Source organism: Plectropomus leopardus, chromosome 14 (assembly GCF_026936395.1).
Source record: "Plectropomus leopardus strain MGB_pleo_1.0 chromosome 14, ASM2693639v1, whole genome shotgun sequence".
In the NCBI taxonomy this organism is placed as follows: domain Eukaryota; kingdom Metazoa; phylum Chordata; class Actinopteri; order Perciformes; family Serranidae; genus Plectropomus; species Plectropomus leopardus.
This window is the reverse complement of record NC_142189.1, coordinates 18761614-18787468: the sequence shown is the minus strand read 5'-3', so window position 1 is coordinate 18787468 and position 25855 is coordinate 18761614. Positions and strand designations below refer to the sequence as shown.

The following is a 25855-nucleotide window of genomic DNA, read 5'->3' as shown; positions in this document are numbered from 1 at the left end:
TCAAGGGGAGTCAATTTTATTTATAGAGCCCATTATCACAAAACATGGTTTGCCTCAGAGGACTTTACAGTGTACGACATCCCTCTGTACTTAGACCCTCACATAACCCAAAGAAAAACTCCCGAAAAAATAACCCCTGTAACATTGAAAAAAAGAGGAAATCGCAGGAAGAGCATTAGAGGATGTTGAGGGATCCCTCTTCCAGGACGGACAGATGTGCAATAGATGTCGTAAATAACAAATGAAATACAATCATGGCAAAATGGAAAGGAAAAGAGAAAGGGGAGGAGAGGGAGAGAGAGACACAGTATTAATGGAAACAGACGCATGTCATATTACTATAACGATAGGTGTGAAATTATTAAATGCACTCTATGATGATGTTGAGGGTGAGGATAAGAGTCTTAAGCATATATTGATAGGGAGGTGTCCAAGGGCAAGATCACCACATCGGCGCAACCAAAACCAGACAACGATCAGGGCGAGCAGGGGGTACAGTCTCAGTTCAGCCACAGCAAGAGCACAACCAAAGGCAGGGTCAAAGCGCCAGCACAGCTATCACCACGATCAGGCACAGCCAAGGTTACGTCCAGGATCCGGGAAACCTAGGAAAGTCGCATAATATAGTAAGACACAAAAATCTCAAATTTTGACATATCCAAGAAGTGTCTATGACCAACTTATTACATCTCATGGAGATGAGCCGCAATATAGCATGTTGAAAAAACAGTCCAAAAAAAGGCAGAACAGTCATAATATCTCACATTGAAAAAATGACAAAAAAATGCAAAAAATCTCAAATTTTGACATGTCCAAAAAATGGCTGAAAACCACGTATTATAGCTTGTAGAGACGAACTATGGTACAGCATGTTGAAAAAGGGCCAAAAAAAGGCCAAAAAGTCAAAATATCACGTCGAAAAAATTACCAAAAATTGCATAGTATAGTAAGGCAAAAAATCTCAAATTTTGACACGTCCAAAAAATGGCTGAAAACCACTTATTAGAACTCGTAGAGATGCGCCATAGTAAAGCATGTTGAAAGAAGGGGCCAAAAAAGGCCAAAAAGTCAGAATATCTCACAATGAAAAAATGGCAGAAAATCGCATAGTATAGTAAGGCAAAAAATCTCAAATTTTGACATGTCCAAAAAATGGCTGAAAACCACTTATTATAGCTCGTGGAGACGCGCCATAACATAGCATGTTGAAAAAAGGGCCAACAAAAGGCCAAAAAGTCAAAATATCACATGATGAAATAATGGCCGAAAATCGCATAGTATAGTAAGGCAAAAAATCTCAAATTTTCACATGTCCAGAAAATGGCTGAAAACCACTTATTATAGCTCATAGAGACGCGCCATAGTATAGCATGTTGAAAAAACGGCCAAGAAAAGGCAAAAAAGTCATAATATCTCACATTGAAAAAATTACAGAAAATCGCATAGTATAGTAAGGCAAAGAATCTCAAATTTTGACATGTCCAAAAAATGGCTGAAAACCACTTATTATAGCTTGTGGAGACGCACTATGGTATAACATGTTGAAAAAACAGTCCAAAAAAAGGACAAAAAGTCATAATATCACATGTTGAAAAAATGGATGAGAATCGCATAGTATAGTAAGGCAAAAAATCTCAAATTTTCACATGTCCAGAAAATGGCTGAAAACCACTTATTATAGCTCATAGAGACGTGCCATAGTATAGCATGTTGAAAGAAGGGGCCAAAAAAGGCAGAAAAAGTCAAAATATCACATGTTGAAAAAATGACCTAAAATCGTATAGTATAGTAAGGCAAACAATCTCAAATTTTCACATGTCCAAAACATGAGTAAAAACCACTTATTATAGCTCATAGAGATGCACCATATTATAGCATGTTGAAAAAACAGTCCAAAAAAAGGTTAGAAAGTCATAATATCACATGTTGAAAAAAATGGACGAGAATCACATAGTATAGTAAGGCAAAAAATCTCAAATTTTGACATGTCTAAAAAATGGCTGAAAACCACTTATTATAGCTCGTAGAGACGCGCCAAAGCATAGCATGTTGAAAAAAGGGCCAAAAAAGGTTAGAAAGTCATAATATCTCACATTGAAAAAATGACAGAAAATCGCATAGTATAGTAAGGCAAAGAATCTCAAATTTTGACATGTCCAAAAAATGGCTGAAAACCACTTATTATAGCTCGTGGAGACGCGCCATAACATAGCATGTTGAAAAAAGGCCCAACAAAAGGCCAAAAAGTCAAAATATCACATGGTGAAATAATGGCCGAAAATCACATAGTATAGTAAGGCAAAAGATCTCAAATTTTGACATGTCTAAAAAATGGCTGAAAACCACTTATTATAGCTTGTAGAGACGCGCCATAGCATAGCATGTTGAAAAACCTGACAAAAAAGGCCAAAAAGTCAACATATCACATGTTGAAAAAATGACCTAAAATCGCATAGTACAGTAAGGCAAAAAATCTCAAATTTTGACATGTCCAAAAAATGGCTGAAAACCACTTATTATAGCTCGTAGAGACGCGCCAAAGCATAGCATGTTGAAAAAAGGGCCAAAAAAGGTTAGAAAGTCATAATATCTCACATTGAAAAAATGACAGAAAATTGCATAGTATAGTAAGGCAAAGAATCTCAAATTTTGACATGTCTAAGAAATGGCTGAAAACCACTTACTATAGCTCGTAGAAACGCGCCATAGTATAGCATGTTGAACAAAGGGCCAAGAAAAGGCCAAAAACTCATAATATCACATGGTGAAATAATGACAGAAAATCGCATAGTATAGTAAGGCAAAAAATCTCAAATTTTGACATGTCCAAAAAATGGCTGAAAACCACTTATTATACCTCGTAGAGACGCACAATGGTATAGCATGCTGAAAAAACAGGCCAAAAAAGGCCAAAAAGTCAAAATATCACATGTTGAAAAAATGACCTAAAATCGCATAGTATAGTAAGGCAAAAAATCTCAAATTTTGACATGTCCAAAAAATGGCTGAAAACCACTTATTATAGCTCGTGGAGACACGCCATAACATAGCATGTTGAAAAAAGGGCCAACAAAAGGCCAAAAAGTCATATTATCGCATGGTGAAATAATGTCCGAAATTCGCATAGTATAGTAAGGCAAAAAATCTCAAATTTTGACATGTCTAAGAAATGGCTGAAAACCACTTATTATAGCTCATAGAGACGCGCCATAGTATAGCATGTTGAAAAAACGGCCAAGAAAAGGCAAAAAAGTCATAATATCTCACATTGAAAAAATTACAGAAAATCGCATAGTATAGTAAGGCAAAGAATCTCAAATTTTGACGTCTAAAAAATGGCTGAAAACCACTTATTATAGCTCGTAGAGACGCGCCAAAGCATAGCATGTTGAAAAAAGGGCCAAAAAAGGTTAGAAAGTCATAATATCTCACATTGAAAAAATGACAGAAAATCGCATAGTATAGTAAGGCAAAGAATCTCAAATTTTGACATGTCTAAAAAATGGCTGAAAACCACTTATTATAGCTCGTAGAGACGCGCCAAAGCATAGCATGTTGAAAAAAGGGCCAAAAAAGGTTAGAAAGTCATAATATCTCACATTGAAAAAATGACAGAAAATCGCATAGTATAGTAAGGCAAAGAATCTCAAATTTTGACATGTCCAAAAAATGGCTGAAAACCACTTATTATAGCTCGTGGAGACGCGCCATAACATAGCATGTTGAAAAAAGGCCCAACAAAAGGCCAAAAAGTCAAAATATCACATGGTGAAATAATGGCCGAAAATCACATAGTATAGTAAGGCAAAAGATCTCAAATTTTGACATGTCTAAAAAATGGCTGAAAACCACTTATTATAGCTTGTAGAGACGCGCCATAGCATAGCATGTTGAAAAACCTGACAAAAAAAGGCCAAAAAGTCAACATATCACATGTTGAAAAAATGACCTAAAATCGCATAGTACAGTAAGGCAAAAAATCTCAAATTTTGACATGTCCAAAAAATGGCTGAAAACCACTTATTATAGCTCGTAGAGACGCGCCAAAGCATAGCATGTTGAAAAAAGGGCCAAAAAAGGTTAGAAAGTCATAATATCTCACATTGAAAAAATGACAGAAAATTGCATAGTATAGTAAGGCAAAGAATCTCAAATTTTGACATGTCTAAGAAATGGCTGAAAACCACTTACTATAGCTCAGAGAAAGCAGCCATAGTATAGCATGTTGAACAAAGGGCCAAGAAAAGGCCAAAAACTCATAATATCACATGGTGAAATAATGACAGAAAATCGCATAGTATAGTAAGGCAAAAAATCTCAAATTTTGACATGCCCAAAAAATGGCTGAAAACCACTTATTATACCTCGTAGAGACACACAATGGTATAGCATGCTGAAAAAAATAGGCCAAAAAAAGGCCAAAAAGTCAAAATATCTCACATTGAAAAAATGACAGAAAATAGCATAGTATAGTAAGGCAAAAAATCTCAAATTTTGACATGTCCAAAAAATGGCTGAAAACCACTTATTATAGCTCGTGGAGACACGCCATAACATAGCATGTTGAAAAAAGGGCCAACAAAAGGCCAAAAAGTCATATTATCGCATGGTGAAATAATGTCCGAAATTTGCATAGTATAGTAAGGCAAAAAATCTCAAATTTTGACATGTCTAAGAAATGGCTGAAAACCACTTACTATAGCTCGTAGAAACGCGCCATAGTATAGCATGTTGAAAAAAGGGCCAACAAAAGGCCAAAAACTCATAATATCACATGGTGAAATAATGTCCGAAATTCGCATAGTATAGTAAGGCAAAAAATCTCAAATTTTGACATGCCCAAAAAATGGCTGAAAACCACTTATTATACCTCGTAGAGATGCACAATGGTATAGCATGCTGAAAAAAATAGGCCAAAAAATCAAAATATCACATTGAAAAATGACAGAAAATAGCATAGCAAAAAATGACATTTCCAAAGAAAAAACACTATGGTATAACATGTTGAAAAAAGGGCCAAAAAAGGTTAGAAAGTCATAATATCTCACATTGAAAAAATGACAGAAAATCGCATAGTATAGTAAGGCAAAAAATCTCAATTTTTGACATATCCAAAAAATGGCTGAAAACCACTTATTATACCTCGTAGAGATGCACAATGGTATAGCATGCTGAAAAAAGAGGCCAAAAAAAGGCAGAAAAAGTCAAAATATCACATGTTGAAAAAATGACCGAAAATTGCATAGTATAGTAAGGCAAAAAATCTCAAATTTTGACATGTCTACGAAATGGCTGAAAACCACTTACTATAGCTCGTAGAAACGCGCCATAGTATAGCATGTTGAAAAAAGGGCCAACAAAAGGCCAAAAACTCATAATATCACATGGTGAAATAATGTCCAAAATTTGCATAGTATAGTAAGGCAAAAAATCTAAAATTTTGACATATCCAAAAAATGGCTGAAAACCACTTATTATACCTCGTAGAGACGCGCCAAAGCATAGCATGTTGAAAAAAGGGCCAAAAAAGGTTAGAAAGTCATAATAATTCAAAAAATGGCAGAAAATCGCCTACTTTAGTAAGGCAACACATCTCAAATTTTGACATGTCGAGAAAATGGCTGAAAACCACTTATTATAACTCGTAGATGCAGCATACTATACTTACCGGGGTTCGGTCGTGAGGGCAGCAGCATAAGCAGGTTAGTCCAGTCTTCCCTCTCCCCAGCCACTTTCGTCCAGCTCTTCCCGGGGGATCCCGAGGCGTTCCCAAGCCAGCTGAGAGATATAGTCTTTCCAGAGTGTCCTGGGTCTTCTGTGGGGTCTGCTACTGGTGGGACATGCCCTGAACACCTCACCAGGGAGGCGTCCGGGCGGCATCCTAATTAGAGGCCCGAGCCATCTGACTCTTCTCAACGTGGAGGAGCAGCGGCTCTACTTCGAGCTCCTCCCAGATTACCGAGCTCCTCACCCTATCTCTGAGGGAGAGCGCAGCCACCCTACGGAGGAAGCTAATTTCAGCCTCATGTACCCGCGATCTTGTTCTTTCGGTCACTACCCAAAGCGTTTGATCATAGGTGAGGGTAGGAACAAAGATCGACCAGTAAATCGGGAGCTTTGCCTTTCGTCTCAGCTCCTTCTTCACCACGACAGATCATGCAGAGTCCGCATAAGTGCAGATGCTACACCAATCCGCCTGTCGATCTCCCGCTCCATCCTTCCCCCACTTGTGAACAAGACCCTGAGGTACTTAAACTCCTCCCCTTGGGGCAGGATCTCCTCCCCGATCTGGAGAGGGCACTCCACCCTTTTCCAGCTGAGAACTATGGCCTGGGATTTGGAGGTGCTGATTCTCATCCCGGCCGCTTCACAATCGGATACGAACTGATCTAGTGAGAGCTGAAGGTCATGGCCTGATGAAGCCAAAAGGACCACATCGTCTGCAAAAAGCAGTGACCCAATCCTGATGTCACCAAACTGGACCCCCTCAACACCATGGCTGCGCCTAGAAATTCTGTCCATAAAAGTTATGAACAGAATCGGTGACAAAGGGCAGGCCTGGTGGAGTCCAACCCTTACCAGAAACAAGTCTGACTTACTGCTGGCAATGCGGACCAAGCTCTGGCACCAGTCGTACAGGGAACAGACGGCCCGTATCAGGGCGTCCGATACCCCATATTCTCTGAGTATCCCCCACAGGGAAACTCCGGGACCCTCCCTGAGGGTCCCCGAGGGACACGGTCGAATGCCAAACGGGCAAACTCCCATGCACCCTCAAGGATCCTGCCAAGGGTCCATAGCTGGTCCACAGTTCCATGACCAGGATGAAAACCACATTGCTCCTCCTTAATCCGAGGTTCGACTGTCCAGCAGACCCTTCTCTCCAGTACCCCTGAATAGACTTTACCAGGGAGGCTGAGGAGTGTGATCCCCCTATAGTTGGAACACACCCTCCGGTCCCCTTTCTTGCTTGAAAAGAGGGACCACCACCCCGGTCTGCCAGTCCAGAGGCACTGCCCCCGATGTCCACGCAGTGTTGCAGAGTCATGTCAACCATGACAGATCCACAACATCCAGGGCCCTAAGGAACTCCGGGCAGATCTCATCCACCCCGGGGCCCTGCCACCGAGGAGCTTTTAGACCACCTCGGCAACCTCAGCCCCAGAGATGGAAGAGCCCACCCCCAAGTCCCCAGGCCATGCTTCTACACCGGAGGGCGTGGCAGTGGGATTGAGGAGGTCTTCGAAGTATTCCTTCCACTGATTCACTGTGTCCCGAGTCGAGGTCAGCAGCGCACTGTCCCCACCATACACAGTGTTGACAGAGCACCACTTCCCCCTCCTGAGACACCGGATGGTGGTCCAGAACGTCTTCAAAGCCGTCCAGAAGTCGTTCTCCATGGCCTCACCTAACTCCTCCCACGCCTGGGTTTTTGCTTCCGCGACCACCATAGCTGTGCTCCGCTTGGCCTGCCGGTACCTGTCTGCTGCCTCCGGAGTTCCACAGGCCAAGAAGGCCTAATAGGACTCCTTCTTCAGCTTGACAGCACCACTCACTACCGGAGTCCACCGACGGGTTTGGGTGTGCCGCCCTGACAGGCACCGACCACCTTACGGCCACAGCACTGATCGGCCGCCTCAACAATGGAGGCATGGAACATGGCCCACTCGGACTCAATGTCCCCCGCTTCCCCCGGGACATGGTCAAAGCTCTCCCGGAGGTGGGAGTTGAAGCTCCTTCTGACGGGAGACTCTGCCAGAAGTTCCCAGCAGACCCTCACAACGCGTTTGGGTCTGCCAGGTCTGACCAGCGTCCTTCCCCACCATTGGAGCCAACTAACCACCAGCTGGTGATCGGTTGACAGCTCCGCACCTCTCTTCACCCGAGTGTCCAAGACATGCGGCCGCAAGTCCTACGACACGACTACAAAGTCAATCATCGAACTGCAGCCTAGGATGTCCTGATGCCATGTGCTAATATAGACATCTTTATGCTTGAACATGGTGTTTGTTATGGACAATCTGTGGCGAACACAGAAGTCCAATAACAAAACACCCCTCAGGTTCAGATCAGGGGGGCCATTCCTCCTAATCACGCCCCTCCAGGTCTCACTGTCATTGCGAGCGCTGAAATCCCCCAGCAGAACGATGGAGTCCCCAGAGGGAGCAATCTCCAGCACCCCCTCTAAGGACTCCAAAAAGGGTGAATACTCTGCACTGCTGTTTGGACCATAGGCACAAAAAACAGTCAGGATCCGTCCCCCCACCCAAAGGCAGAGGGAGGCTACCCTCTCGTTCACCGGGGTTAACTCCAACATACAGGCACCAAGCCGGGGGACAATAAGTATTGTGACCCCTGCCCGGCACCTCTCACCAGTGGCAGCTCCAGAGTGGAAAGAGTCCAGCCCCTCTTGAGAAGACTGGTTCCGGAGCCCATGCTATGTGTCGAGGTGATGCCGACTATATCTAGTCGGAGCTTCTCAATTTCGCGCACCAGCTCAGGCTCCTTCCCCACCAGAGAGGTGACATTCCACATCCCCAGAGCTAGCTCTGCAGCCAAGGATCGGACTGCTAAGGTCCCCTCTTTCGGCTGCTGCCCAACTCACAGAGCACCCGACACCTTTGGCCCCTCCTATGAGTGGTGAGTCCCCGTGAAGGAGGTCCCATGTCGCCTCTTCAGGCTGTGCCCAGCCAGGCCCTGGCTGGGTAAAGGCCCGGCCACCAGGTGCTCGCCATCAAGCCCCACCCCAAGGCCTGGCTTCGGGGGGGGGGCCCGGTGACCCACATCCAGGCGAAGGAAACTTCGAGCCATTTATCGCATTCATTAAAAGGGGTCCAGTGAGCTACACTTGGTCTGGTCCCTCCTCTAGGACCTGTTTGCCATGGGTGACCCTACCAGGGGCATAAAGCCCCCGACAACTGAGCTCCTAGGATCACTGGGACACACAAACCCCTCCACCACGATAAGGTGATAGCTCAGGAAGGGGTGGCTGAAAACCACTTATTATAACTTGTAGATGCACCATAGTATAGCATGTTGGAAAAAAACGGCCAAAAAAAGGCAAATAAAGTCATAATATCGCTTGTTGACAAAATGACTGAAAATTGCATAGTATAGTAAGGCAAAAAATCTCAAATTTTGACATGTCCAAAAAATGGCTGAAAACCACTTATAATAACTTGTAGAGACTCGCCATAATATAGCATGTTGAAAAAATGGCCAAAAAAGGCCAAAAAGTCATAATATCGCATATTGAAAAATTGCTGAAAATCACATAGTATAGCAAGGCAAAAAATCTCAAATTTTGACATGTCCAAAAAATGGCTGAAAACCACTTATTATACCTCATAGAGGTGTGCCATAGTACAGCATGATGGAAAAAAGGGGCTAAAAAAGGCCAAAAAGTCATAATATAGCATTTTTTTAAAAGTCGCCAAAAACCGCATAGTATAGTAAGGCAAAAAATCTCAAATTTTGACATGTCCAAAAAATGGGTAAAAACCGCTTATTATAGCTCATAGAGATGCACTATAGATTAGCATGCTGAAGAAATGGCCTAATATCGCATGTTGAAAAAATGCCGGAAGTCACATAATATAGTATCCCCAAAAATCCCAAATTTTGACATGTCCAAAAAATGGCTGAAAACCACTTATTATAGCTTGTAGATACGCTCCATAGTACAGCAAGTTAAAAAAAAAAGGGCCAAAAAAGGCCAAAAAGATACATCCATACTAATATTTGATTCTACAGCTCTATTCAAATCTTTGTAGGCACATGCGGGCACACATACACAGATACACGAATCCTACACATTTACATTCACATAAACATACATGTGCAAAAACACTAGCATATATATCCTATGGTCAGTCTCTCATACTCACACACACATACACTGTGATTACTAAAGTTTTTTAACTCACAAACACTTGCATACGCAAGACACTACACACATAATACACAAACTCAACCCCCCTCCTTTCTAATGGAGGTCGTAGTATGTCCTCAAAAATGACACCAAAACATCATAGTTTAGTATGTCATCAAACATGACCCAAAAACGTCATAGTATACTATGTCGTTGAAAATGTCACCAAAACGTCATAGTATACTATGTCGTCAAAAAAGATCCCAAAATGTCATGGCATTGTATGTCATATAAAATGACCCGAAATGACCCAAAAATGTCATAGTGCAATATATCGTCAAAAATGGCACAAAACTATCAAAGTAAAGTATGATGTCAAAAATGGCACATTTTTAACGACATACTATGCTATGATGTTTTTGTCACATTTTTGACGAGATACCATGAAGGCATAGCATAATAAGACAGTATACAGACAGTATACATTAGTATTGTGACAGCATACATTATTATGATGTTTTTGTCACGTTTAATGACATACTATTATGTCTTTGTCACATTTTTTCAAGATATACTACATATATTGTGATGTTTTTGTCACGTTTTGATGACAACATACAAAGACATTTTTGTCACATTTTTGACAACGTACTATACATAACATTTCTGTCAAATTTTTGAAGACATACTATAGTATGACAGTTTTGTCATGTTTGATGACATGGTATTGTTTTCTTTTTTTTTTTTTTTTTACATTTTAAATAACATATTTAACTATGACAATTTAACCAAATTTTTGACGACATACTATACTATGACGTTTTTGTTGGTTTTTGATAACATATTATACTATGACATTTTTGTCACATTTTTGACGACATACTTTCTAACGACAAACTGTATTATGAGGCTTTGGCACATTTCTTATGACATACAGTACTATGGCGCTTTTGTCACATTTTTGCTGACATACTATACTATGATGTTTTATCACATTTTTGACAACATACTATACTATGAGGTTTTAGTCACTCTTTTGACAACGTATTGTACTATTAATATATAAAGTAATTTGCTGTACTTTTTTTGCTGTCCTTTTTTGGGGAAACTTCACAAAGAACAATGTCCAACATGAAAACTGTTATCTGGTTAAAATTCTACTAGCAGCAGCTAAGAAGGCAATCACAAGGGGATGGCGCCAGGAGGACCCACCTACTCTGAAAAACTGGTTGGACATTGTTGAAGAGATATTTGACATGAAAAGACTCATGCATGTATTGAGAATACAACAATCACAAACACAATTAGTGACCCTGAGTGAAGATGGATATCCTGACCACATTAATTTTTTTTCCATTTCTCTAACACTTTCTATGTGTATTGAATATTTAATGTATTGAAAACAATAAAACCTGAGTTTGAAAAAAAGAAAAACACACAATTGTCCCCTTGTCTTCTGAATTTTTATATACTGAAAACTGATTTTTTCCCTGCCAATAACTTAGTCGATTTTTGTTCTGACTTATGTATCAGTTGAGTTTATCAGACATCACTGCCGTTACTGAATTTTCCGTTTCAAAATCATATCAGCCATTATTTTATTTTATTTATGTAATAAAATATTATTTAGTCGTAGATTCATACAGTTTAGACACTTATTAGGATGTTGCAGAACAATTTAAGCACATAAAGTTGAGTGATATATCGTTTTGGCTGAAAAATCAGGTGAAGCGGTCCCGAAACAGTTAAAACCAGTATCGGCAGTGACGTGTCTAAAATCAAGAAATATCGGCCTGACTCGTATATCAGTCAAGTTTTGACAGACGTCACTGCGGATACTGAATTTTCTGTGTCAACACCATATGACCCTTATATCAGCAGATCTGACAGATATATCAGTCGATGTTTTATTTTATTTATACAATAAAATATTATTTGGCTGCAGATTCATACCGTTTAGACACTTATTAGGATGTTGCAGAACAATTTAAGCACATAAAATTGAGTGATATATCGTTTTGGCTGAAAAATAAGGGGAAGCGGTCCCGAAACAGGTAAAACCAGTATCGGCAGTGACGTCTGTCTAAAATCAAGAAATATCGGCCTGACTCATATATCAGTCGAGTTTTCAAGGATGTCACTGTTGATACTGAATTTTCCATTTCAGCACCATATGACCCTTATATCAGCAGATATGACAGATATATCAGTCAATATTTTATTTTATTTATGCAATAAAATATCATTTGGCTGTAGATTCTTACAGTTAATTTAGAAACTGTGATGTAATAACGTACTTTGTCCATTAGAGAATACTGACATGTTTTAATATTCAAATATGCGCTATGTTTTGTGTTTGTATCACAATTCTCTCCTTGTCTTGTATATGTTTAATTTCAGTCAAATTTCTCATTATTCTGATAATTTTAAACTGTAAATTTACTCCCAATATACAACTACTGCACCACTGAGTCTCGATCTCCCGACCTAAATATTGGCAGTCGGCTTCTTTTCCTCTGTGCCACGCTTTCTCTACATCTCTCGTATCGGATGTTAACTTTACGGTTCACATTTGGACAACAACCATTACGCATCATCTGTCCTAAATAAGGCTCGATCCAAAAAAGCCGAAAATAATCGCCGCCGTGCGTAGATCAGATGCTTAGTAGCACGAACATTTATCTCTGTGTTTTCAGTGAAATCAGAGTCTGTTAACAAACTCTTTGGCGGCCTGTGTGATTCAAATGAGTTACTTTGATCAGACAGTTCGTCGCTTCAGTGTGTGTCCGCTCACTTCCGTGATCTCCGGCACCTCGAGTCCGGTATCAGACAGCGTGTGTGTGTATGGGCGTCGCTCGGGCTGTGGATAGTGTCAGAGGAGTGTGTCCCTGTCTCACCGCGCATCCTTGTAACAGCTGTGAAAGCTGGTTTGCCAGTGAACGGCGGTTTACCAAAACTCGTCCGTCACAGCTGCCCCCCTCCTGTGTTTCCTCATAAGTTTTATAACTCCGCCCCCCACTCTCTCTCTCAATTTTCAGTTCAGCAAGAATTTTTTTGTGTGTGTGTGTGGTATGTCTACTGTATATAGACATAACAAAAAAAAGTTTTAAACAAAAAGTGAGACTTGCAGGAGAAATTAAGTATAAACAACACGTCAGGCTGTTGTTCAGGTTGTGGGCATGCACCAACATACCTCGCTGCTTCCATGACACAAACACTGTTTTCCCTCAACAGATACTGTATTTTTGTCTGGTCAGTGAGAGCATCAGAATCTCGCTCTCTCTTTCTCTGTGTGTGTGAAGGTCAGGATCATCAGGTTGTTGCAGGGCATCGGTCAGGATAAATGGAGGGGGGTTCTGGCCGAGGACGACACTGTGAGGTTCAGATGGAGGGTCTTTTACAAGCAGCCACTTCCTAAGAGTTTAGGGGACCTGCAGTGAAGGATCCTTCACGGGGCCCTGGCCAATAATCGTTTCCTTGCCCGGGCAGATCTGGGGGGTGATGAGTGTGCGTTTTGCAGAGTGTCTAAAACTGTTAGTCATGTTTTTCTCTGCTGTCAAAGAGTCACTGGTGTTCTGTGTTTCCTCAAGGGTTTGTGTGTGAAGTTTGGGGAGACCTTTGTAAATGGGATGAACTCCTGTTTGCTATTTTACTTTTAACATCTACAAATACCTATTTGGAATATTCAGAGTTAAGCTGCTAGAAAAGTGATTACAAGGAAATGGCTCCAGCCAGATGCCCCATCAATAGAGAACTAGTATGATATAATTCATTAATTTTTTTGTAATGGAAAGAATTACTTTTTCAATCAGACTTCAGGAATCAAAATTTGGAAGAAATGGAAAACATATATCGCCCCCAAACGCCTTTCTTTTGTTTGAATATGGTTCAACCCTCTGTTTTCATTTATCAATTTTATCTCAAATTCTCAACATCCCGTGTTCTATTTTTGTTTGTTTGTTTCATTTTTCCTTATTTTTATTTTATGTTGTTGCTTTAAAACTGTTAGAAAAATGGAAAAATTGTTTACTCTGTTAAATTACCTAAGTGAAGTTGACTGTATAATAGCTTTTGTGAAGTGAAACCAAATAAATAACATGTCAAAAAAAAACTTTAACTCTGCATGTATCACTCCGCTGTGAATAGTATGTATCCAAAATAGGATAAAAACTCAGTCATCAAAAATAACATTAAAAAAAATCATAGTATAGTATAAATACCATACAAAAGCATAAATAAGTCATACTATAGTGTGTCCTCCCGCATAGCATTTTTGTAATATTTAATTTTTATAAAGGTATTAAAAAGTCATAAAAGTCATAAGTCACAAAATGTCACTGTATGTAGACTTTTCCTGTACAGCCCTAAATGACATCACTGACATGGTGAATACAATCATGCCCTTCCACACGCACACACACACACACACACACACACAAATACACTCCAACACACACACAGAGTGCACTCACAAATTAGAGTAATGGTTTGTTTATACATGGTGACAGTCTTTAAGGAAGGGCAGGTAGCTGTCACAGCCATCTGACACGCTTCACTGAGGCCATCTGGTGAGCTGGCCAAGGTGTCCCTCAACCTTCCCGTCCACCCAGCCTCAATGCCGCTCACAGTGCCCTCCAGTGTGCAAGGCAACTGTATAGTCAGACCCCCCTTTTTCCTGTTCTTACTACAATCATTGCCTTAAGGTACAGTCAACAGATGCTGCAAATTGTTGGGATGAAAAGACATTCAGCCAATTATCTCAAAAGCACTATTATTTTGAATTTGAAATGAAAAACGTAAAAGTAACATGACACAGTGATCAGCTTCTTTAGATACTGGTATTAAGTCATTTTACATACGAAATAATAGTTACGTGGGTAATACCCCGTGCAACACAAAGACAAGTATTTATACGAGAGCTTTACAGACATCGCACAGCAATTTGTATCCATCATGCAAGCCGCAACATTTTGTATCCTCTCCCTTGCAGATGATTCATATGTCATTTTGCTGCACCACAGCACTCTGATTTCCATGATGTTATCAGCTCTCAGATTAGCTTGAGTTATTGTATGTGTGTGCCTGCATGCATCTGTGGCCATGGTTTGCTTTTTAGCATCATTAGATATTGTTACTTATGTTTCGTGCAACATGGGCATTTTTTGCTCTTGCAGATCTTTATTCTTTGGTTTATGATAAATTGTCCAGGTTACTATTTCCTGTAATAAATCACATTGTGATTTAGACCTCTCTTTAGATATGTTATCACTAAATTATTGCACTTCTTGTGAAACTGTATTTATTTACCGTTTCCTTACGGAGAAGTCAAAGCAGAGAACAGAAAAAAGCGAAACAATAAATTAGAAGGGGAACCTTAATTATGCTGCTTTGCCAATGTTGTTCCTGGCGAGACCTCGGAGATCATCTGGTATCAGAGGCGCAGCCACACCTGCAAGGTCACAGGGAAAGGCCTAACAGCTCCGTGTGGCATTCCTCCTAACACAAACAGGACATAACATGCACATCCACACATACAGAACTCCAAACCACACTTTTAAATAATACAGCATGTGTGGGCTCGTGAACTGGGCGCCCAGGGGAGACCCAGAGCAGAAGTGTGTCAAGCTGAAATATGTGTTAAGTTATTCACCCCCAGAACAAGCCACCAAGGGAGAGAAGGAGGGAGGTAGGAGGATGCTCACCCAAATGCGGTCCCTGGGCTCTGTGCAAATATGAGGAGCGATGGGCAGCAGAAAGCACTGGGAGGTCATCCATTTTTCATGAGATGCAATGGCAGCAAAGCAAACATCCTTTTTTTCCAAGAGGAGAAAAAAAAGAATCTAAAGTGCAGAATCATTTTCAAGGACACCATCACTGCATTTGAAATGTGGTGCATTTATGTTTAAAATGGACCAACATGCATACTTGTGACCAGATAAATACACAATCTAAGCCAAAAAATCTATTTTTAACTGGAGTTGTAATTAGCAAAATATTTAATAATTCAAGTTTATTAATAATTCCTGAGAAATTCATTATTGAGTGTTTCTGACACATGGTGTTACAGTGAAAGAAAAAGGGTGTGGCAGGACAATATCGCTGGGTGGGAAAGGTTGCTGACAGAAGCAGCAGCTGTCAGAACAATTTGACCACTTGATTGATGAGGAGGGGAAGATGGATCAGGTCAAGGTGAAAAGTCTGTGGTGGTGATCATCAAGCACGATCAGAGAGTTAATTTTGTTATAAGTTAATGTTTGCAGTATCGTTTAGGTTAATAAATTTAGTCCAGATTTGAATTCAAAATGTAGCTCTGTATCAAATGAAAGGTGTTTCATGTTAAAAGGCTCACAGAGCGTATCTCATTCAGTTTAGTTCTCCATGCGCTGTTGTAAATGTGCTGAATCTTTATGCTCTCTTTACTCGTTTTCCTTTCCGAAATGATCTTCCACTTCTTATGGCACCTTGTGAACCTTTCCCCAAACTACTCCAACCTGCGGGTTCCTCTTTGTCTGCCTGTAACACAAAACAACAGCACAAAACAGACACAATTACAGCCTCATATCCTGGGCAGTGATGTGGAGGGCCTGATGAAATATCCTGTACCCATTAATCTTTCCCCAGGGGGGCGCAGGAGACTGGGAGCACTGATTAAATGCTCTTAATAGAAGCCATTCGTCTCCGCTCGAATCTTCAATGTTTCAACATGCAACATCAACCCAACACCGCAGCTCCCCGCCTCTCTCTGTGCAAATATTGGTATTTTCATAAAGACAGCAAAGTTGATAATATTTCATTTTGTGATATCTTAGTAAGCGGGCATGATCTCTTTGTGAGCTCCTATGACTTGATTGATGATTTTGTTTTCACCACAGTGAATATCTCATTTACAAAACTGCCACAATAATCATCATAAACAGTCATGCATGAGGTCATTTGGGACAAGATCTAAATTTATAGTTTACACAAATAACTGTTAAACATCCTGATTTTCTTATCTTGAGCCACTCTGGCATTAAAACGACAGTTTCATCAGACAGTCGGGAATTTTCTTAAACAAATTTTCACACATTAATATCTCTCTATCTGCCAAATAAGGTTATCCTACGCAGCATCATTCCTGGCCTGGATAAACAATTAGATAACACACACTCACAGTGAGATTGCAAGGTAATGGATGTAATGCATTTACGACAAACATGCACTGTACAAGCAGAATAGATTGGCCGTGATAGACGCATAGTGTTTGTACAGTATAAGCTACCCAGGCCCTAGGTGTAATCATCATAAATTAACATGGCCTAATTACATTTCACCTGCCAAGCTCCATATGGTCCCCAATTCTGAACAAAATAATTAGGTGACCGCATCCCAATCAAACAATTATCCAATGAAACCTCAGTAAAACAATTACCTGGTCATATCCGCACAATTATATTACAGTGCTTAGCAGTGTAACGTCCAGGTCAACGCACAAGAAAGCAGTAAGATTATGCAATATGACTGCATCATCATCAGATATTGTATTTTTGGCAAATAAATAACTACATTCTGTTCTGTTTCATGCACATTTGATACTTCAAGATACAAAACAATCCCATTCTCTGACATGCTGCCTTCATATCTGGAAAATGACATCATTGTAAGCAGAGATCTTAAAAGCAAATGGTGTTTATGCTGGAGGACAGGAGAGAGAGGGATGAAGGGTAGTAAAGAGGGCACCTGCTGGGTTGTGATGAGGCAAAATCCCCAGGGACCAGAAATGAGATCATCCAAACCAGAGATGCTTTTCAGCTTCTATACTGGAACAATAGTGACCCCTACTGGCTAGACTGGTTTTTATCACCTTATGATGGATAAAACCCAACTTCAATGTACAGTGTGTGTCATTAAAATAAAGTACCTGTTTGCCATCTCTGCTGTCTTCTTTTTGCTTTGCAGTGAAGTCCATAAAGTTGACAAGACTGGAGGAATATGGTTGACCTAGTACAAGAGATGGCTTCTTATTATCTGTGAATGAATGGAAACAAAACCAGAAATTAGACAAAGTGGAGTCCGAATTCATTACTGAAAGCACAACACATGCAATAGATATGAAAGAAACAGGCTGTCATTATCATTTTAATTTTATGCAACATTGCTCCACTGTTATATATTTAAGTCTTGTCCCAGTGACAAGGTTGGGGCATCAGTGTGGGGCAATAGGCCGTAGATCCCTGAGGCCCGGTGGTGATCAGCACAACCCAGCAGATGGAGGGAGGTCTGTTTGCAGTGGTAGACAGTTCACCCCCCATAGAAGGTGTGGGGGAGGGAGGGAGGGAGAAGTGGTTGTTTTATGGATGACTGAGTGCTGCAGCAAGGTTAAGGGAACCAATCTCTGACACTTCACTTCATCACCAGACTCCCCCTCCTCACAGCCTGGACCCCCTGCCTTTGGTGCCTTTACCTGTGTCCTGCACCCTGCAGTGAACAGCAGCACCTCTGACACACAATTATGTCTGACCAGAACAAACACAAATTATTCGTCCTCAGACAATATAAAAGCAATTATATTAATTGGCTTCTCAATAAGCATTTTAGTTAGCTAGTGACCATTTGGAATGTTTTTTGGAGCTCTGTATGTCAATAAGGCAACTGGAAGTGCGCAGACCGTGTGGTTGCATAGTTTTGTTTATGGTTTAAGATGTGTATTTTTATATTTAGATATTTTCATTGTAATTTTTTCCCGTTTTTATACAAAAAAATGACACGCAAGAAGTAATACAAAACAGAAAACACTGCACATGTAACATACATACTGACATACATTCACACTTTCACAACACATAAACATATATGCACACACTGGGGGGATAAAATGAAATCTCATAATCTAAATCAAATAAATCAAAATAAGATAAGAAGGAAAAGATTGAAGTTTATGGTTTAACTATACTAGCAGAGAGGAATACTTGTTACAAATACAATAGAAATGGTCACTGGCTTCTTCCAACTAAAATCAGTCTTCTAGCCGATAATGTGTGTAGTTTATTTTTGAATATAAAAAACATAAATAGCAAACAGGATGTGTACTGTGTGGACGTATATACTGTGTATGTATATGTGTATACGTATGGATAAATGTGTATATCTAAGAGCTATTAGGGTGCTGGGGTTGTTCCTTAAGGATGTATTCGAAGTTCTTATAAAAGTTGAGTTGCAGTAAAAAACATCAAAAATTCTTCACCTGATGAGATAGCTGCTCCTGGCTCTGCAGGAGGTAGAAGGCCAATGGAAGCTTGATGAGTTTCCAGGTCCTGTTTCCACCAGCTGTCCATTTTGCACTGATCGAGCCAGGCTGAGGTGCTCCGGGCACAGAGTTCATCCGTCTTTAATTGGGCTGTGGGGGAGAGCTCTTTGGTGGTGTCAGAAGGAGCACAGGTGGTTATGATGTTGCAGGTCAGGCTGGGGGTCAGAGAGCTACCAGAGATCTGAAGCTGTGGGGGGAAAATAGAGCTGCACACAGACGGGAGGACAGAGATGTCCTGCTGACCGGTCCCTGCTGAGACCACAGAGCCAATGGCTGCAGGATCCTTTAACAGAAAGCTGTGGTGAAGGTCAGTCTGCAGGTCCTTAGTGATTTCAGGCAGGGCAGAAGAGAGGCCTTGACTAAAGCAATCCACTGTTTCCTCTCGCTGGTGATGCTCATATGTTTTCTGAGTACATAAAGTGAAAAATTACACATGGTGAGTTCATTTTGGAAATGTACAGTTATAATCAACCTACAGTATGTACAGTTAAGTTAAAGTAGTACTTCACCCCCTAAATAATCACTTGTATATTACCCCATGTTACGTCAAATTCATTAAGAATACTTGTTTTGTCACATGCCTCAAGGGTCAAAAAAGAATCCAAAAATGGAGAAAATTCTTGATGAAATGAAGTAAAGTCGACTGCGTTTGGCAAGAGCAAAACTGCATCAAAACATCCCTTTGAAAACTCGTGCAGTATAATCCAAGTCTAATTTATTCAGTTGTGTGCTCAGTACTTCTCAAACAGACAGCCCTTTCTGTCGGGGAACTGAACAGAATTAAATGCGTTTATGCTCTCTTTAAAGCCAAACTCCATTGACAAAAACAGGAATTTTACCTCGCTGAACATGGAAGTTGCTCATTTACTGCTGCTATAGTTTGTTCGTGTTTGTGTTTTGATGTCTTTGGTAAAATAACTTATTTCCTCAATGAAGTCTGGCTTTAAAGAGAGAATAAATAAATATCACTTTCAGTTTAGTTCTTCCCTTGGAAAGGGCTGTCTGTGTGGGAGGTACTGAGTATGCGACTGGGTAAAAAAGAGTTGGATCATGCTGCACGAGTTGTGTGAGCCCGGTCAATCTTGGCTGATCTGAGCCATCCTTTGTGGTGTGAATTCCTGCTGCTTCCACCAGGGCGTAGATACAATCTGCCACGATGCAGAACAAACTGGTTCAAAAAGTAATATATTTCTGATGCTATCAGCCTTGTTAATGACACCTTGAAATTGTTATTTGTGTTGGCATTTGTTGTTTCATTCATTTGTTTTGTGTGATGTTTATCTATTACTACTGGCTGTGAACCAAATTGCCCCCCTGGGGATAATAAAGATACCTTGAATCTTAAACCTTGAGTTGTTAAGCTCCTTTTACTTCAATTTATCAGGAATTTTCTCCATTTGAAGATTCTTCGTTAACTACAGAGGCAGAATTATCATAACACAGGGAGAGTAACTGACACACAAATGGTATTTTGGGGGGGTTGAAGAATTCCTTTAAAGAATTACTACCTACCTGATGAAGTTCCTTTTCCTGAAAACAGTCCAATGTTGCTGCTTCACAAAAGCTGGAAATCTGTGAAGTGGCACAGTCCGCTGGTTCATCTTGGTTGAGTGACAGTGCAGAGCTCCACAGATTGGTGATATCTGGGGGAGCATGAACATTTTCTTCTCCTTTACAGCAGGCTATTTTCTCTGCAAATAAAGGTTCAAGCAGTGATGTGAAAGATTCAGTGAACCACAATTCAGCATGACATATTTTTGCCCCACCAGCTGGATGCATCTACACACCATAGTCAGGTGAAAGGAAGCTGTGACTGTCCACCTGCGGCTCACTGAGTGAGGGCACTGATTGGCTTATCTCGTTACTGTTGAAGTGAGGGGGATGATATAACCCGCAACTGCATCATGAAATAACTCTTATTTTTAACTTTTTAATTAGATTGCCAATGTTAAGTGCATGATAAGTATAGTGAAAGATAAGATGACCTCTGACCTGTTATTTAGAGAATGGGTTTCATCCATGGAAGTTCCTGAAAAGGCTTCAACACTGAGGAAGTCTGTGCTTGAGAAAACATTCGTCTTAACGTCTTCTTCTCCATCTAGGAAAGAGTTGAAGAGTCTCTTTATCTTTTGACTTCCTCTTTATGTAAATGGTGTGAAAATATAATCCAACACAAAACTTACCTCGTGCAGAAAGCACCAGCTCCACCAAAGCATCTTTGTCAAAGTTGCTCAGGAAAATGGGGCCTGTGCCGCCATCTAGTGACACTGCTGCCTCAGTGCAGGTATCCACTGATGAAGGGCTTCTGCTCTCTTCTTCTTCATCCTCCTCTCCCTCACTTTGGTTCTCTCCATCAGTGAGAAAAGAGGAGATTCTCTGCAGAGTCACAGTACTTTCATACACATAAGGACGGTCCCGTCTCAACAGAGGCAAGGAGGAGGCTGAGGTGAAGGAGGAGACAGACTCAGAGCTCAGATGCTCAGGAGAGGAAATGCACTCTGGCGACTCAGGCTGCAGCTGGGACAAGAACAGATGTGCAGGGCGAGGATCATTATTTTTTAAAATCAATAAACTATGCTATGGTGGTCATTTTTCATAGGGACACTGACAGTGCATACATTATGGTCAAGCTGTTCCTCTTCTGCTTCATCTGTATGTGCCGTTTGCTCCGTTTCTCCTGCCAGGTCTACTGGTGAGGGGCTGGGTGTGAGATGACGAAGAGCCTGGGTTGACAGAAACATCTCTCTGCTGTTTCTCTCTGTGTGCCTCGGCCACACCACAGACCTGGAGTAAAGAAAACAGAAATGATCTGCTGAAGTCTCTGCGGTACTAAGCTTATTATAACTCAGTTGAACCTGTTATCCACATGCCATCTACAACCTCAGTACCTTATCTTGGGATGTGGCTTTCTTACTTCCATCACAGCCTTTCTGACTAGTTGGACCAGTTCCTCTGGGGACACTGTGTTGACTCTCTGAGCCTGATACAGTTTGGCAGACAATGGGCAGGGTGGCCTTCCTGCTGACAGGTCTTCTGAAAATTAACCTCATGGTTAAATGTAATGAACTTTATTCTGGCTTGACATGATTCATTATTATATTCATTTAAAGGTCCGGTGCGTCGGATTTGGTAGCATCTATTGTCAAAAAAAGTATATAATATTCGGAACGGGACGTCATTACTTTATAATCACCTGAAAAATGAAAATCATTGCGTTTTGATACCATTAAAGCCCAGACACACCAAACCAACATCGAAAAACTAAAAGCAATGAAGGCCAATTGTTGCATGGTCTTACGACACCTTTATCTAAGCCAAAAAGTTGCACACAAACACACTGCGAAGATATTCAGTACATTCTGCCCTGCATGAGAGGAAATAACTCTTCATACCAGCAGTTGGCAGCAGTCTGTATTTCACTGAGGAAAAAAAACAGGAAGCTGGAAGACAGATTTAAGATGATAGACAGCCAGCGGGCACATTAACAACACAACCTGATGTTATTTTATCCCAAAATGGAAAAATCAGACACTAGCTCTAGAAAGGGCCATTTGCATTTCTCTGTTTTTGCATCAACCACTGCAGTTCTCACACACTTGGTGCATGGAAGAAGTTTCAGTTCTGCAACCTCGTCACCAGATGGCACTAAACCCTTCACACTGGACCTTAAATCTTCCTTACCTTGCTTTATCTGTGACAACTGCGGCCCTGTCAACCCATTCACATTGTCCCCTTCACCCTGATTAAGATTTTTATGCAGAAAAAAAATGTCATCTCAAGGCTGATTATCTTTGTTGAGTATGTTTTGTTGTACTACAAGAGATTCACCTACATTATATCCTGCAGGGATGCACTTTAAAGCCTGTGCACACAAACCAAATCCATTACACGCCTGGAGGAAGTGTTTGACCACATTGTTGCTTTCCGTGTGGCCTCTCTTCAGCAGAGCCCAGGCTTCAGAAACACAACTGGAGACCAAAGACGTCGTCAGCAAAACATAATAAGATAATAAATGACGATTCAAGCCATTAATGTACCAGAATGTACCTATTTTGAAGCAGAACATCTGCGCAGAGCTTTGCATCCTCAGCACTCTCTATTGTGGGCCTGGTCCAGTGGAGGTACCTTAACGCCAACTGAGGCTGCTTCCTGGTTAGCAGACAGTGAATGATGCAGCGATGCTGCCAGAAGAGACAAGGAGCAGCAGCCTTTGGGCTCAATAATAACTCCATGGAGGCCTGGGTGAAACATAAAGCAACATTACAAGGGTTTTTTGTTTTTAAACAATATTGAAGATGTTGTCTCCTGACATCCATGAGAAAAAAATGTCAGTTATATATCTCTTACTTGTTGTTATCAATAAAGACGGTGGCAAGTTTCTTATCATGAAAGCATCTTCTCTTCCAAAAGGGAGGCACTATAATTTCATCACTAATGAATGGCCCAGTGGAGCGTTATTATATTAATCATACGCACTACTTAAGTTGCCCATTAGTGTCACCTGCAGACTATTATGGCTGCTGAAACAAGGAAGCTAATATAATCACCAGGATGGTTCACAGGTCCTTACATCTCACTGGTATCACAGTCAGCTTGCACATGCTCATTTTAATGACTTAAAAATCAAAATATGAATCAGTAACATGCCTAATGTAAGATATAAATTCTGCTTCTTGGGTTTGTACCTTGGTCTGACCATGATCAAGCATCCAAAAGGCTCTGACTTGTTGGGAAAAGCTGTAAGGAATAGCGAAGGCGTGACAGAAAGACTGGAGGAGGTCGTCTTTGCACTGCAGGAAGTTCGCCATATCCAGGACAAAGTACATGATCTGTGATACATACAGGTTAAGAACTCATAACCTGAATCAAAAATTGATATATATATATATATTTATAGTATTTATCTAGAATACAGCAGAACATAGCACAAAGGAAGACAGAGGGGATGCACTTTATGCTCCACATAAGGCTTCACTGATGCTATAATTTTGATGGATACAAGCGCTTGGACTGACATGTTGTCAATATTAGGCACCAGCACGAGCTTCAACAGGGCCTGAAGATTAGGAGGGGGATAGCACTGGTCTGTGCAGTCTTCAGCAGTCCAATTACATCCATGCTGTCTATCCAACTGAGTCACCATACCATGTATCAAAGACCTGAATCTTCCCACTTCTCCCTCCTCCGATCTGGTCAAATGTAAGAAAAGCAGAGAAAAATAAAGAGGGAAACTTCAGCAGGAGAAAAATTGGCACAATGGTTTGAAATTCCCCCATCAGGTCAAATCATCCACGTTACCCTGGTGTCTCCAAACAAGCTTTGCGATGGCTCTGATCCATTTCTTTCCACATCTGTGAGATACGCTTCACCTCTTGAGCCTCTAACAATAGCGGAGAAAAAAAAAACTTTAGCGGCTTTGCAACATGTCATCATGTCAATTTAGCTTAACATGTGTGATCGGATCTGTACCAGGGTACTTGGGTAGAAGTCCCATGATGCCCCACCACTGAACCAGCCGGCCCAGCCAGATGTGTTGCTTTAGGGCTTTGTATTCTCGGTTCCAGCAGCCACATCTGACGTCTGCGGCGCCGGATGTATCCCTGCAGACCACACATGGAACCCCAACACCTGAATAAAAACATACAAATTGTAATTCTGGTAAATTCTTGTAGATATGTCTAAGTCTAAAATAGCAGTGACAAATATCACGCAACCATCACGGTGTCCCGGCTGTTTGCTGTATGTTTTCTGTACCGTGCCAGAGATGGGCTGACCCGAGCTGCTTTTTGGCCCACTGGGCGAGGGTGAGCAAGTTTCTCAGTCTCTGCAGCAGCATGTGCACTCTGGTGAAAGCGCCACGGTCCAGAAACATCCACAGACCCTGGCAGCGGCTGAAACCTGTAGGAAGATCCCAGATATAAAAGAAGATCCTCAGTGTGTAATTTAAAATTCAAAATGATTGATGAAGCAACATGTTCTTACATAGTGTTAATAACTCCTTTTTAGCAAACTCTGATGTCCTCTGCACCCAGCAGCTGAAAGTCGGTAGGATTTTGTCCTTGTCAGCTTCACCTGCAGCAGCAAATGTTAACGAAACAAACAGGTGATGAACAGTGCTTTTGCACTTAGTGGACAGAATCAAAGTTTCATGGTAGTCAAATCCTAAAGTACCTTCTGCTGAAAGCTCTCGTAACCAGCGAATGATGGCTCTTATGTTGTTGTCGGCCAACGCCTCGGACCAGTGGCCCTCTGTATTCAGCATGATGTCCTCAGACCCCGGGGTCCACACAGAGACGAGGGAGTTCACATGCTGGGATCAAGAGATCACTGAAAAGCAAAAATGCTGATACCTATTAGAAAATAAGGTTACCTATGAAATCATCTTACATACTGAAAACTAGAGAGGTTTTAACCACAGCTAAGGTTATTGACTTCAGCTGTCTTAATGAGTGGTTAAATAACTTGCCCCCTTAAGTCAGGAAAATCTCTCTTACATGCTTCCATAATTAGATCAGTACAAGAGCAGACAAAAGCATGAACATGGTGGGCATTCTTCTTCCTCCACAGAGAAAGCTGTAAGGATTTGTTTGATCTCAATACTTACTTGGAGACGTGGTTTTCCAGTAGCTCTGTTAAGCTTCACTCTTGGTTTGCGCAGCGGCGAGTGCTGTGTGTTCTGTCTGCCCTGTGGATTAGCT

The 25855-nt window shown here is 41.1% G+C and overlaps 1 protein-coding gene across 8 annotated transcripts; it reads right to left on the bottom strand.

Moving 5' to 3' along the window:
* On the bottom strand, window positions 1-25855 carry LOC148187462 (uncharacterized). 8 transcript variants are annotated; one of them, XR_015778783.1, is made up of 22 exons: window positions 25762-25855; window positions 25329-25484; window positions 25140-25229; window positions 24912-25055; window positions 24627-24785; window positions 24456-24537; window positions 24157-24346; window positions 23843-23986; window positions 23205-23395; window positions 22990-23125; window positions 22839-22896; window positions 22046-22190; window positions 21776-21941; window positions 21341-21674; window positions 21150-21255; window positions 20945-21054; window positions 20670-20848; window positions 19095-19563; window positions 17772-17878; window positions 15574-16384; window positions 15245-15320; window positions 1-605 (listed from the first exon to the last, which is right to left on the bottom strand). XR_015778783.1 is itself a non-coding variant. In XM_088087863.1 (20 exons), exons 2-20 carry the CDS (start codon window positions 25417-25419, stop codon window positions 16277-16279), a joined length of 3009 nt encoding a protein of 1002 aa, XP_087943989.1. In that variant the 5' UTR covers window positions 25420-25484; window positions 25762-25855; the 3' UTR covers window positions 12220-16276. The 8 variants fall into 8 exon arrangements, 4 of the variants coding, with proteins under 4 accessions (XP_087943989.1, XP_087943991.1, XP_087943990.1 ...); XR_015778780.1 differs by having other exon boundaries at window positions 15245-16384; XR_015778781.1 differs by lacking the exon at window positions 1-605 and having other exon boundaries at window positions 12220-15367.